General features: G+C 52.5%; 5 protein-coding genes across 5 annotated transcripts in view; 1 reads left to right on the top strand and 4 right to left on the bottom strand.

Moving 5' to 3' along the window:
* Positions 1-108: 108 nt before the first annotated feature.
* Pmar_PMAR026514 (hypothetical protein) lies at positions 109-931 on the bottom strand (the record flags this gene model as incomplete). Its single annotated transcript, XM_002773218.1, has 4 exons — positions 109-264; positions 311-540; positions 586-681; positions 745-931. The coding sequence occupies 4 exons, from the start codon at positions 929-931 to the stop codon at positions 109-111; spliced, it is 669 nt and encodes a 222-aa protein (XP_002773264.1).
* A 205-nt stretch (positions 932-1136) lies between these two features.
* On the bottom strand, positions 1137-4986 carry Pmar_PMAR026513 (5-oxoprolinase, putative; the record flags this gene model as incomplete). The annotated part of the gene is made up of 3 exons (XM_002773217.1): positions 1137-1928; positions 1979-4793; positions 4850-4986. 3 exons carry the CDS (start codon positions 4984-4986, stop codon positions 1137-1139), a joined length of 3744 nt encoding a protein of 1247 aa, XP_002773263.1.
* Positions 4987-5439: 453 nt separating this feature from the next.
* On the bottom strand, positions 5440-5703 carry Pmar_PMAR026512 (hypothetical protein; the record flags this gene model as incomplete). The annotated part of the gene is made up of 2 exons (XM_002773216.1): positions 5440-5516; positions 5574-5703. Coding segments are annotated over 2 exons (207 nt in total), but the record flags the coding sequence as incomplete, so codon positions are not given.
* Positions 5704-6166: 463 nt separating this feature from the next.
* Pmar_PMAR026511 (conserved hypothetical protein) lies at positions 6167-8403 on the bottom strand (the record flags this gene model as incomplete). Its single annotated transcript, XM_002773215.1, has 2 exons — positions 6167-8223; positions 8268-8403. The coding sequence occupies 2 exons, from the start codon at positions 8401-8403 to the stop codon at positions 6167-6169; spliced, it is 2193 nt and encodes a 730-aa protein (XP_002773261.1).
* A 636-nt stretch (positions 8404-9039) lies between these two features.
* Pmar_PMAR026510 (glutamate rich protein, putative) overlaps positions 9040-13483 on the top strand; it is a gene marked incomplete at both ends in the record, with an annotated part of 5589 nt that continues 1145 nt past the window's right edge. Inside the window, 10 exons of the mRNA XM_002773214.1 lie at positions 9040-9171; positions 9342-9475; positions 9587-10150; positions 10199-10627; positions 10673-10773; positions 11216-11373; positions 11425-11527; positions 11778-12189; positions 12237-12554; positions 12623-12688. Of these exons, the coding sequence (XP_002773260.1) occupies positions 9040-9171; positions 9342-9475; positions 9587-10150; positions 10199-10627; positions 10673-10773; positions 11216-11373; positions 11425-11527; positions 11778-12189; positions 12237-12554; positions 12623-12688 (2417 nt within the window). The remainder of the gene's footprint in view (positions 9172-9341; positions 9476-9586; positions 10151-10198; positions 10628-10672; positions 10774-11215; positions 11374-11424; positions 11528-11777; positions 12190-12236; positions 12555-12622; positions 12689-13483) is intronic.

Genomic DNA, 13483 nt, shown 5'->3' with positions numbered 1-13483 from the left:
AAGAGAAACTATCGTAATATCGCTACCTATGTAGCATCAGATGCGATGCGCATCATAATTGGATCCATAGTATAATGCAAGAATGTTCATATTAATAACCCGTACAGTTCAACTAGCCTCTTCTCGAGAATCCGGCCGTAAGCCGTCCTCTCTTCCTGCATCAACTTTCCGTTTCTTAGCGACCTTCTCGTCATCATGCACAGCCGGATCGCCGCTCCTCTCCGTTGCTTCATCCTTCGTTGCCGACGACGGCTTCGCTACAACCTAAAAAGTAATATCAATAACAATGCAACACTGGCCGTCGAGTAACCTCGTTTGTCTGTTGTGCATGCGGTGCCTCCTCAGCTCGCCGCCTCTCTCTGACAGCCTCCGCCAAAGCAAGAAGCCACCGCTGGTACTGCCGTAGTTGTTCATGATACTGCAGCTCCACCAACTGCCGAGCCTCTCGTGGTGTTAAATTACGTTTGATATCAGACGGACTCGGCTTGTCGACGGGCATGTCAGCCATCAAAGGCTGAGCTGAAGGCAGTACGACAGCATCTGAACAAAACAACTCTGCCACAGAACCAAACGGCGTCCTCCTACCTTGGGGTTGAGAACCAGTGCATTGGGCGAGGGCGTTCAAGTCCTCCTTTTCAGCATCAGTATCGCCCTTCTCGGACACTTTAAGAATCGCCGAACCTACTGGAAGGAACTCCCACTACGCGAGTGGAGATATGTAGACAGGTGATACCCTAAGCCTACCGTCATCATCATCATCATCATCATCAGTCCCAACCTCGGCTTCTATGATTTCCTTGATCTCATGCTTGTGTTCTTTCTCACTAACACCATCGCCCGGTTGCGGGTTCTTCACCTTCACCTCCTTCTCCTCCATCACTGACACATTTACGGCGCTCATCACGCTACCCGTAGAGATGGCTTCAGACATGATAAATCAGCGAGGGGCGCTGTAACGTACTAAGGGAGCGAGCTCAATGAAACCCACGACAGAACCAGGAAAATATAAGCTGCTCAGATAAGGAAAAATAACATACTACTGCAGCACTGATATTGAAAAATTGGGAAATAAAAACTACTGCTCGACTAACACTAGCATATGTCAACTTATTCATGGTTCTCAACCCTCAAGACCCCTAAGCTTGGCCATAGCCGCCACCACCGGGCGTTAGCAGCCTCAGTCGATCACCTCTGGCCATTTCAACAGTTCTTTTGCCGCCAATGTTAACCACTTGTGCGGCCTCCCTCTTCAACCAGAGGTTCAATCCCTTCATCCCGCTTTCACCACCAGCCATACCGTACGGTGACTTCGCTCTGCGCTCTGTCAGCACCGACACATGAAGCGGTCGGATGAACTCGAGTTCACGCAGTACACCACAGCCGCCAGGGTGAGCACCGGCACCACCACTGCCTTCACGGAGACCAAAGTGGCGGACTATGCAAGGGTAGCGGCGCTCCATTATCTCAACATCAGTGATTCTTGTATTGGTCATATGCGTGTGGACTCCACTGACGCCATCCCAGCTCGGACCAGCCCCAGAGCACCAGCAACGTCTCGTAGTAGCCAAAGGAAGCATCACCAAAAGTAACGTTGTCATGCAACCACAGCTAGCCGCGCAGAATTGGAAGGCGCGGAATATGACATCGACCACTCGCTGACTAGTGACAACATTGCCACAGACGACTGCGGCTTCAGGAGACGGGTTGAGCATGCAGTGACCGCGCTCGGGGAGGACCACTCGTACTGCTTCCAAGCAGCCTTGGTTGAGGGGGATGTCCGAGTCGACCATGCAGCGGAGGCAGTAGATAACGGCTGACATCGTCACTGCAGGCGGGGCGTTTGTATTGCCAACCACTTCTGGACCGGACCCGGTGAAGTCGAATACCGCACTAGCCCTTTTGGCTTCCTTCTCTTGATGTAGACGAACCTGACCACAAACCAGCCGGGTTCGATACCCACAGCTGTCATTTTATCTACCTTCAGTTTAATCACACTACCATCGTCCATTGAGTCCTCAGCTTCTCCCTCCGTGCCGTGTTTCTGTGACCACGTATAAAGCATACTGAGAACTGCCTGCCGGGCGTTCTCCCTGATATGGTGCATGTACGCATGTACAACCCCCAAGCCATATGTCTGTATCATCTCGTGAACCAAGGATATGCCCTGTTGATTAGCCGCGACCTGTGCCCTCAGATCCGCCAAATTGTCCTCGAGATTCCTCGTCCCCGCCGCAGTGAGGAGCTCAGTGATACCAGCCTCATCGAAGCCTTGGCCGGCACTGACCAGCTTGTGCGTGACAATAGCACAACCTTCCTCCGCCAGACACGACGAGTTCGGTGGCATGCTCCCAGGTTCAATTCCCCCCACGTCCGCATGGTGCCCTCTAGATGCTACCACAAATGCCACCCTACCCCCCTCGAACACCGGCGTCATCACCGTGATGTCGGGTAGGTGTGAGCCTCCTGCCAGCTGGGGGTGGTTCGACACCAACACATCGCCTTGCTCGAGCCTGCCTTCCCATAAACTCAACTGAATCTTCACAGCCTCCTGCATGGCACCCAAATGGACCGGTATGTGCGGGGCGTTGGCAATAAGCCCCCCGTCTGGGCCGAAGACAGCACACGAGAAGTCCAGCCGGTCCTTCACATTAACACTGGTGGCCGTCCGCTGCAGACACCGGCCCATCTGCTCGGCGATGCTCATAAACTTGTGGCTGAAAATTGACAACTGGATCGGATCCGCCACTTCAACGTCCATCAAAGGGCCATCGCCCCCGAGCTGATTGATGTCTATGACATAGTCACCATCGCCATTGACCTTAGCCGTGCAGTCCGGCTCCACCACGATGGTCCCCGTACTCTGCACTATGATCGCTGGGCCCCGTACCAGTGCCCCCGGTCTCAGATTTGCCTCCAAAAACACCGGAGTCTCTTCCACACGGCCAACACCCTCAAAGTAAACACTCGACAGCTCGTCACGCCTTGCCTCGTACTCGCTGGTAGAAGCTGGGCGAGTGAACTCGAAACCATCCTCTTTGACGGCTCTAGCCCTCACTCTGATGTCGTCAATGAGCAGCTCTCTGCCGGTCATGAGGAAACCATATTCCCTCCTATAGGCCCTCTCAAACGCCTTCCGGTAGTCTCCATTATCACCTTCCTCTACAGCGGTCATGATGCTGGTGTCCGTACCAGAGTAGCGCATGTTCAAGTAGCCCTTGGCGTGGATGTTGCCATGGTGGCCCGCCTTCTCAAGGGCACTGATCGCCTCCTTCTCCAGCTGTTCCAATGTGCCCATCCAAGGCCCCTCCACTTGCCACTTCTGTGCAGAGGGGACCTGCTTATCAACAACCTCGTCCGCAAGGGCCAGCCCAAATGCTGAGAGTACCCCCGAAAATCTATGGACGAACACCGTGTCGATGCCCAATGCTCGAGCCATCGCACAAGCGTGCTGGCCACCAGCCCCACCAAAGCACGCCAAGACGTGGGTCCTTACATCGTAGCCTCTCATCTGAGTCATATTGCGTATGGGACGACACATGGCCTCGTTGGCCACTCTAATGAAACCAGCAGCACATGCATCGACGTCCTCCCCTAGACCCATGTCCAGGGCCAGCTTCTCCAAGGCCTTCCGTGAGGCTTCGGTATCCAGAGGTTGATCCTGGGTCTCACCGAAGATGCGGGGGAAATGACTGGGCAAGAGCCTCCCCAAAACCAAGTTGGCGTCCGTCACTGCCAGCTTGCCCCCCTTCTTCCTGTAACACACCGGCCCCGGATGAGCTCCTGCAGACTCTGGACCAACACACAGCAGGCCATGTTCGTAGGTCAACAGACTACCTCCCCCAGCAGCTACTGTAGTGATGTCCAGTTGAGGAGCCTGCACTGTGACGCCAGCCGTGACGGTCTCGTAAATGTGCTCAAAGCCAACCTTAGGGTCATAACGACTTACGTCGGTCGAGGTGCCTCCCATGTCAAACCCGACTACTGCCACTTCATTGCCAAGCGCACGGGCTGTCGTTTTGGCAAAGCCCACGACCCCACCAGCTGGACCCGAGAGTATCGCCTTGTGACCAGTGAAGTCTCGCATCCGAGCCAAGCCACCATCGGACTGCATAAACAACAGCCTCGTATTCTCCGTCTCCGTCAGTGCCCGGTCAAAGCCATCGCAGAAGTTTTTTAAATACGTTCTGATAGTCGGGGTCAAATAGGCATCTGCCACCACAGTGTGGCCCCTCGCCACGGCCTTAGCCATAGCCAGCACCTCACTCGAGGCCGACACATGAGCGAACCCCATGGACCGACATAGATCCGCAACCTGCCTCTCGTGATCTCCATAAATATAGCTGTGCATGAGCAGAATAGCCACACTCTGTATGCCCTCCTCCAAGAGCTCCAAGAGTCGGGGTTTCAAAGCTGCCTTGTCCAGTGGTCGCTCGATCCGGACTTCCTCACCTGTTCTCCCCCGGACCACCTCCCCCTGCAAATAGTCAGTCTCCCGAGCCAATACCACACGCTCCGGTACTTCCAACACCTTAGTATAAAGTGTGTCAGGACGTCGTATTTTCACATCGAAAATAGCAGGCCTGGTCTGGTTGCCAATCTCGAGTAGATCAGCAAAGCCCTCTGTAACCAGCAGAGCACAAGGCGTGCCCTTCCTCTCAAGTAAAGCGTTTGTAGCCACAGTAGTACCCATACGAATCGACTCGATCCTCGAACAGTCGACCGGCTCCTCTGAAGGGTGGGCCTCAGCTGTGAACTCCTGCAGAATGCGACGGATGCCTTCTCTAGGGGCGTCCCTGAACAGATTACAATCTCCGCAATCATCGTTCATGACTGTCGAGCCGAGTACTACGAGTAGTTGTCCGGGTCCTCGGAGAGCAGCTTGCGGACTATCCTCTCGTGGCCACCTCTGCCATCCGGGACTTCAGCGTACACATCGGTGAATGTTCCTCCTCGGTCGATGGCAAAACGGAACTTCTCGGAGCTCATAACGTAGACGTGAACTTAATAAAGACTGATGAGAATGGACAACAGCCCTTGCCCTTCAACCCTTATTACATCAATCTGATAAGCTCAACACATGGTACTCAGAAGCCTCATCTAACAGCTGTGGAGAAACAGCTTGGCAAATCGCTCCGCTCTGAGATTCTCAGAGCGGAGCGATTTGCTAAGCTCTTCTCAGACTGAGAAGAGACTCTTGGAGGAGAGCCCAAGCAATGGCATCAAGCACTCATGACGGTGGCTGTGCTGCCACTTGTGACGCTGTGTGTGTTCACACGTACAACAGCAAGATGCTACGGCACCTCCGTCCTTTCGATACCCACGAACGGGCCGCTTCACGAGACTGAAGGTTCCTCATTCCAGTTCGTGAGTGTTGCAACCAATACCCCTCTGGATCTTCACCGGCTCAGCTAGAGGTAGAACCTCGACCTATATAATCACCTCTGACTTCGGCAGGTGTCGTTCCTTCTCATCCTTCAACAGCTTTGTGGAGGAGGAGCCTTCTCTGCCCCCATTGGCTGCGATAGAGACAGAGCGTCCATCTCACAACCTGATCCCTTCTGCCTCGATATCACCGCAGCTCTCGTTCCCATACATCGTAGTGTTCATGGTAGTGTTCATGGTAGTGTTCATGGTAGTGTTCATGGCAGTGTTCATGGCAGTATTCATGGCACTGTTAATGGCAGTGTTCATGGCAGTGTTCATGGTAGTGAGCATCCATCTTTTCTCTCGTTCAGTACCCAATGCTGTCATCGAGGTAGCGCCTGCCCTCCATAGGCTCTACTTCAATGAACGATGTAAGCAACTTGATCAGCCTGAATGCCGGGTGAACTTAGGGCAGTAGCGCGACCGAGAAAACTTTCAAGTCCAAATAGTAGTACCACAACAACGCCCTCCCACTATCATCACTTAGCATCACTCGGAGGTCTCTCCAATCTCCTTGCTTAATATGTTCGTCATGTTCTAGGACAGCGTCGGGTACCTTCACGGAGCAGCAGTGAAAGGTGTGCAAGTCGCTACGTTTAAAGCTGTACTCTCTAGGTGTTGGTCATAAGCAGAATGATAAATCTGCGAGGGAGGAGAGAACCCACGGAATCAACTTAACAGCATGAAGAGAGTAAGTGTTCGGAAACGACGTGAGTGGTGATGATGATGACCAGTAGAATATTTACGAGAAGGCAGTAACCTTTCCAGGAGGAGCAGTAAGCAACTTGGGCAGCCTCTCCCTCCCTACGAGCCTCTCCAGAGCATAGCCGTCACAGCCACTATACAGGCACGTGGAGTAGCACTGGCTGGGCACTCTGACGTCACGGAGGAGGTCCTCGTAGATCTCCGGGCGCTCCGGCACACCGTAGAATAAGTAGTGCTGAATGCCCTTGATTCGAAGTTTCCTATACCACAACAATCGCTCAGTCATTAAGATCACCTTCTTCTGCTGTGTGAGGAAGAACTGTCGAGCCCGGCCCATCGATTTGTTGGAAGAGTACTCGTCAATCGCCACGAATGAGGCATCGTTCTTCTTGAGGAAGGCTCGCAGCCGAAGATACTCGAAATAGGAGCTCACGCAGATGGCCAGCCGACCAAGACCAGAACCAATATCCTTCCAGTACCTCTCCTCAAAGAAGTTCAAGTACTTATCAGAAGCCTGGGCTGGGTCCTCAACAGAAACATGCATGAACAACTGCTTGGCAATGCCAAGATTAACCGAGCACTTGGCTACCGTGCCGACCTTGGTCGAGGGCAGCATTCGTATCCAACCTCGCCAGTTACCTCCTCCCCCTTCACTCCATGTGTCATGTACGACCGAGTCCATAAGCGGATTATACGTATCCGTGAGGACCACCGTTTGGCGGAACCTCCTCGCGAGTCCGTCAGCTATCCAGGGTCGGAGCCGAGATATATCAGCGCCTTCAGGGAGCGTCGAGGGCTGGACGTTGGTGATCTTGAGGACCTCGAGGACATGATCCCAGTTCTGCATGCTCAGGATATCGGCCCGATCGAGGAGGACCATCTCAATAGAGGAAAGAAAGTCAAATTCGCGTTTGGTGTCTCCTTCGGCACCTGTGATGAGGCGGAGGCCCAGAGGAGACGCTATGATGATGTCCGAGGCGTTGAAGGGGGCGTAGAGTCTGGTCATCCGTCGGCCCACTTGAATACCAACACGGAAGTCATCATCGTTGAAGTCGTCTTCTGGGAAGATCCCATCCCGCCAATCGGTCGGTTCGGTCTTGCTCGAGAACTCCTCCGTACCGAACTGCTCATCAAAGCGCTTTTTATTCATAGTTTGCTGATTGTTAGGGGCCAATCTGAGTAGCCAGTGGACATATTCCCGAGCTACGTTGCGGAAGGGGCAAAGGATGAGGACTCGGGGCCTCGAAAAGCCCTGGTCACGGTACGGGTCAGAGTCGAACTCCTCCGTCTTCTCTCCCAGGAGAGCGTGCTTCCTCAGCTTCTCGTTGTTTTTCCAGACAGTATTTCTGGCCCTCACCACATGTGCCATCACGTGTGACATGGCCACCTTCCGAGTCTCCCTCTGAGCTTGATAATTCATCCCACCGTATACGACATCGCTATAGGTCGACAGGGCGGATGCCAAGGCCCGACCCTCCTCGCTCAAAGACTCGCTAGTACACCCGCTTTCCTCGAATGAGCGTCGAACCTTCGGCAACACGTCGACAAAGCCCTCCTTCTTCTCTAAGAGCTCGACTGTCGAATGAGTACCATAGACTCTGCAACGGTCAAGTTGGTCCGTGATCTTGATATTGACTTCCGAGATGTCTCCTAACGTGGGGATCTCCTGTAGGTTATAGGACGAATAACCAACATATTGCGAGCTCTCTTCCTCCTCGTCGCTACCGGCGTCACTGGCAGCCTCATCTTCCCCTTCTTCCACTTCGATCGTCTCGTCAGGCGCATCACCGTCCTGGTCCGTCCCTTCAGCTGGGCCCTCAGGAGACCCCTCAGTACCTTCCCCCTCCACAGACCCTTCAGTTTCCTCTACTATATCCTCCTCCTCCACCAGCTCCTCTACCACAGACTCCTCATCGTCACTAGAAAGCCTGTCTGCATCTACTCCCAATGTCATTAGCAGTTTATCGAAATCACCAACGTCCTCGGCTGGCCCATCAGTCTTGCCAGTCAAGGCCTCCCTAACAGCCGCGTGGGTGGCCCTAGAGGCGGCTTCAGCGGCAGCAGCAGCCTCCATCCTTGCACTCCTCAAAGCACCTAGATGACAGTACAGCATCGACAGACTTGTCATGACGGCCTACCTTTGGCCTCCTGCCTGGCCTTCTTATCGAGTTTCTTCTGTCTCTTCTCCATAGCATCCTCAGCGTCCAACTTCCGTTTTCTCTTCTTCCCCAATGGGTTCTTTGGCTTCGTCTTGTAGTTTTTGAACTTAGCCATTCAGTCGAGGGAAATCTACACAACTCTTCAGACCTAAGCCCCCTCCACTGTGATCCAACACAACTCGGCTTCACATTAATAGAAAACTTGTAGCCTGGAAAAGCTCCACCGTTAATGCATGGTCGTGTTGAGAGAATCAATAACTCGGGACGAGCTGGCAGGAGGAGGTCTCAGCAACAGCGACTTGATAAGGAAAAAGTTTTAGCCTGGATTCTTGCCAACGTGTCCTATGTTCGATATGGCATGAATAACCTATTGAATTGATCGACTGTAAGAATAGAACTCAGCAATTCATCTTTGCCTAGTCCCCAGGGCGTTGGGCGTCTCAGTTGATCTGGCAGTAGGGACAGCGTACAGGGTTTGTTGGTGGCGAAGTCTGATTCCTATTCGGGAGGGCTAAGGATCGTCCACATCTTGAGGGTCATACGATCTTTCCAGGCTCCAATACGATGCAGAGGACCTGCACTAGTGAGTGACGTTCCTCCCCTTGAAGGGTGTGCGTGCGACGACTCTGTACGCGCGTAATCGATCATACAGGCGTGCGCATAACTCGTCCAGCCGTTTCGCCCGCCAATGAGACGGGGCTTCACAGCGCAAGATATTGTTCCTTCTATCGGTTCAGCAACTCTATTCACCATGACCGCTGAGGTTGCCACTGTTCTCCCCGCCTCCGAGCCGCCGTCTGCTCACGAGTTCGAGGCCAAGCCCCAGCCTGCTCCTGAGGTCAACCAGCTCGATCCCATGCCCCAGTTCGGCGAAACGCCTATGGTAAGGTTCCCCTCTCGGTTCCTTCGCCTTCGCGAGCATGGTCCTCTCGCTCTTGGCCTCCCTTTGTGTCGACCACTGGTATTCCCTTATCCCTCAGTGTGCCATGTGTTTGATCTCGGTTGACGGGGTGTCCCTACCCTCGGCCTGTTCACGTGGTTCTTGTTGATCAGGCCCCTTGGGAGGCTCAGCCGATCGCTCCTCTCCTTCCCTCGGCAAGAGCACTGGCGCCCCCTGACTTCCAACAGCAGTTTGTGAATCGGTGCTTGTACCCTGGCAAGAACGTCTTGGATGAGGGGGCTATTGCGTAAGTTCTCGCACTGCCTAGTTGATTCGTCCTATGCCCTCCGGTTTAGTATCACTATGGTCTCGGTTGAGAGACGTGCCCCTCGTCAATTCAGTATGGTCCCGTTGTCAGGTTCTCAGCTCCTGGTATCCCTGATGGTACTGACTTGATGTTCAAGGCTAACGGCGCCGAGATCGGTGGTTCTGCCTTCGCTCCCCTACTGCAGCCTCCAGCTCCCCCGCCCGACTACTTTGGCCATCTCCTCGGGCACCCTATGAACCCTGCATTGTACGATGACGAGAGCATTGCTTCTGAAGAGAAGGATGCCGACGATCTCGAGGCGAAGGAAACTGTTGAAAATCCTGAGGAAGCTTCGGAGACGGTGGACGCCAAGGAGGAGGTTGACGAGTCCCCTGTTGGCAAGAGCAAGCACGATAAATCAAGTACCCCGGAGCTGGCTCCGGCGGAGTCCGATGCGAGCTCGGATTATTCCGGTGATGACGACTTTGACTACTTTGGACACATAATGGGCCACCCGATGAACCGAGGGAATGGCCGAAAGAAGACTCCGAAGTCCAAGAAAAAGAAGTCGAGGAAGACCAAGTCTGAAAAGGTCGAGTCGGACGAGCCACAAGTCTCTGTTCTGAACTTGTTCTTGGGTGGAGTGGAGGTGTGCGACCGTGAGGAGAATATTTCGTAAGTTGTGAACGTTCGCCGTTCTGACCGTTTAATCTCGCCTTTCAGGCATTTCGCCAAGATTGAGGATGACTCAAGCATGGAGATGTCGAAAGAAGAGACTTCGTTTGTTGCCGCTGATGATACTCAGGCTAAGGATGATGGTTCTGCCTGCGATGGAGAGGAACAGATCGACCAGTCCGCCTTCGAGGGAAGTCCTATCAATAATGTGTCTGCTTTGGTGGAACAGCCCAAGGTCGAAGAGCCCGAACAAGCAGCAGAGGCTTATGAGGATGTGAAGGAGATCTCGGATGAGAAGGAGATCTCGGATGACGCTAAAGAAGAGCCCGAGAAGACTGGTCCGAAGGAGGTCGAGATCGCTGCTCCTGCACCATCGTCGGAGAAGCCGGTAACAACTACGGTTCTCGAGGAGCCCAAACCTTTCAAGGAAGTTGTCGCCCAGCCAGAGCTTAAACGGCCTGATGTACCTGCTCGACAGTAAGTTTGTCATTTGTCAACTTCTTGATAGAAGTTTTCCTTCAGGCTCTACGCCGAAAAAACCAAAGATCAAGTCGTCGAGGATAACGAGATCTCGGGCAAAGTTCGCACTGGACCTGCTGCTCCGAAGAAGAAATCCTTCTTTGGTAGCCTGTGCGGCAGCAAGAGCTAAGCGCGAAGACTACGGGGCCTGACTGCTTCTGCGGATGGGTCAACTGGTCTGGTTACACTTCGTCCGATCGGACTCAATATCTATCGAGACCGTGATCTTGGTGATTGCATGGTAACATGACTCACAGTACACTATTTGTTCTAATTAGCTGTTCAGAAGGGTTGGTGGTGAGCTAGGTTTGTATGTTCTGGCGCTCATGGCGTCGTAACTACACTTCTGAGCACGCTTCATCCTATCATAGGTAGGAACCCTACTGCTGGAACGCGGCATCTGTCACTACTATATCGTACCTGATGTCTTATTAACATTGTTGGTTCCGATATGTCTGGTGAATCTCATAAAGATAGCTTCGTCTCTCTTCCTTTCGTTCTTTGGTTGAACAATTAAGGAGTTGAATACAAGTTGTAAACGCTCAGTCGCTTATGAGCTCATGTATTCATTTCAGCTTTTGGTATACCGTCGCAAGATGGCCGTGAATGTCCAGTCTTCTGAGCAGATCTATGAGCATCATTTTGATTCCTACGATGGTACCTTTGGCATGAGTCCCATGGTCCAGTACGGCGAGGCGCCCGTGGTAAGTTCTCCTTAGTTCCCCTCGTGCCGGTTGAGTACTGCTGCATTTCAGGATACGTGGCATTCGATTGCGATCGCGCCTCCATTGCCTTCTGCTAGGGATATTGCTCCCGTGGACTTCCAGCAAGCTTTTGTCCACAAGTGTCTCTATCCGAGTCAGAGTTTCCTTGTATCTGAAGGGTTCGTGGAAGAGGAAGAAGAGAAGTTAGGGAAAGAAGACGAGTGAGCTTGCTCTGACTTTCATCAGCCCATGCAATCGACTCGTGCATTCTCAGGGTTGCCGAACTTAAGACACGAACTCCGAGACGGTCTAGCGATCCGCAACCTGACTACTCGGCCACCTGTTGGGGCATCCCATATCTGCTGATGACGACGATGACGAGATCGAGGAGGAAGAGACTCCAGATGTTTGCGACGTTGACCAAGCAGAAGCTGAGCCCGTTGTCGACTGCACCCATGAGGAACTAGATGTCTCCGGAGAAGCTACTGATTCTCCCGCAGCTCTCGAGCGTGTGGAAACTCCCGAGGTCGAACACGAGGTTGCCGAGGTGTGCCCTGCGAGCCAGCCGGTCCCTTCTGAGTCGGAAAAGGAACTTGAGATCTCCGAGGAATCGACCGAGGATGATGATGTTGACTACTTTGGGCACATTATGGGACATCCTATGAATCACAGCGGTAGCCAGCGCAAGATCAAATCTCCCAAAGCGGCGAAAGAAGCTCCCAAGGTGAAAGAGGCTGACTCACAGGAGACTCAGGGGTCCGTCTTGGGCCTCTTCCTAGGTGGAGTAGAAGTCTGTGACCTAGAGGAGAACATTGGGTAAGTTTCATAGTGGGATGTTTCGAAGGAGATCTTGTTTCTCTCAGGCAATTTTCTGCTCAAGAGAAGGAGGATTCAGCTGTTGCTGTGGAGGATGTGGAGAATTGTACCGAGACTAAGATCGATGAGCCCAACGTACTCGAATCCGAGACCGTGGAGAAGGCTCCCGAGGCTGTGGATGTCCCGAAGGTTGCAGTATTTAAGAACGTAGCTGAGTCTCAAGCGGCGCAAGATTGTTCTGTCCCTACTGCTCCGGAAGTTGTCGCACCCCCCAAGCAAGAGATTCATGCTCCCGTATTCGCATCGCGGTCATCGCGAGGTCCTGAAGTTGTGCAGGCTGGAGGTATCAGCGTTGAAGCTAAACAGTAAGTCACAGCGTTTTGGTATCAACTGATCATCGCTTGGTGTTTATTTCCTCATCTCTTTGTTTCAGGCCCATCAAAACAGTACGACCCGCGGTCGAGACAAGTACCACTAGAACTTCGACTAAGAAGAAAGGGTTCTTCGCTGGTCTCTGCGGCAGCCGAAATCATGACTGAACCATAGGAGGCTCCTTGGATTTACAGAGACTGTGATCTCAGTATATCCGCTTCATGCATGCCAAACCGTGTATAGTACACTATGAATTAATCACGACGCTAGTAGATCGTTGCTATGTGGTCTCTTCACGATGATTCTTGTTGGAATCAGGGTGTTGGAGACCAACACTTTTTATTTCTTATTTATTTTCATCCGCTACTGAGTGTATGAGTATATTGACAGCTGTGTGAGGGACTTGAAAGCAACCTGAAGGATCTGAGTTGGTCAATTATGGATTAAGTAGGTTGGCTGGGTATACTTCCATAACGGTTCAACTTCTTTTAGCTTGCGTGAATTGGAGAATAGATGTCGGACTTGACACATTTTGTCAAATCCGAGTCATCAAATTTACGGTTTTCTCAAATCAAGTGTAAAATGTACTCGCTATGCGAGTACATTTTAGGACTCACCAAACACGGTATATGCATCGTCGAGCTGCCAGTTGTGTCATTCTGCCTGGACTCGCAGTGATATTATTAGGAGCACGATTTACGTCATACTTATGACTTCGTCTGAGAACAATTGTCTATGCTCTGCTAGTAGATCAACGTTCCATTCTTTCGCAAAGATATTCTGCTTCATCGACTCTGCTTCATCGAGCGGTTCTCCGGGTATTGTAACGCCCTGTGAGCACCTCACGTTTCTGTTCGGTTGTCGCTCAGCCATCACAAGCTATGGTTAACCTGACTGTGTTGTGGGGCATGTTGTGACCGTT

The sequence above is a fragment of the Perkinsus marinus genome (genome assembly GCF_000006405.1).
Source record: "Perkinsus marinus ATCC 50983 genomic scaffold scf_1104296959216, whole genome shotgun sequence".
Taxonomy (NCBI): Eukaryota; Perkinsozoa; order Perkinsida; family Perkinsidae; genus Perkinsus; species Perkinsus marinus.
This window is presented reverse-complemented; position numbering and strand designations above follow the sequence as displayed.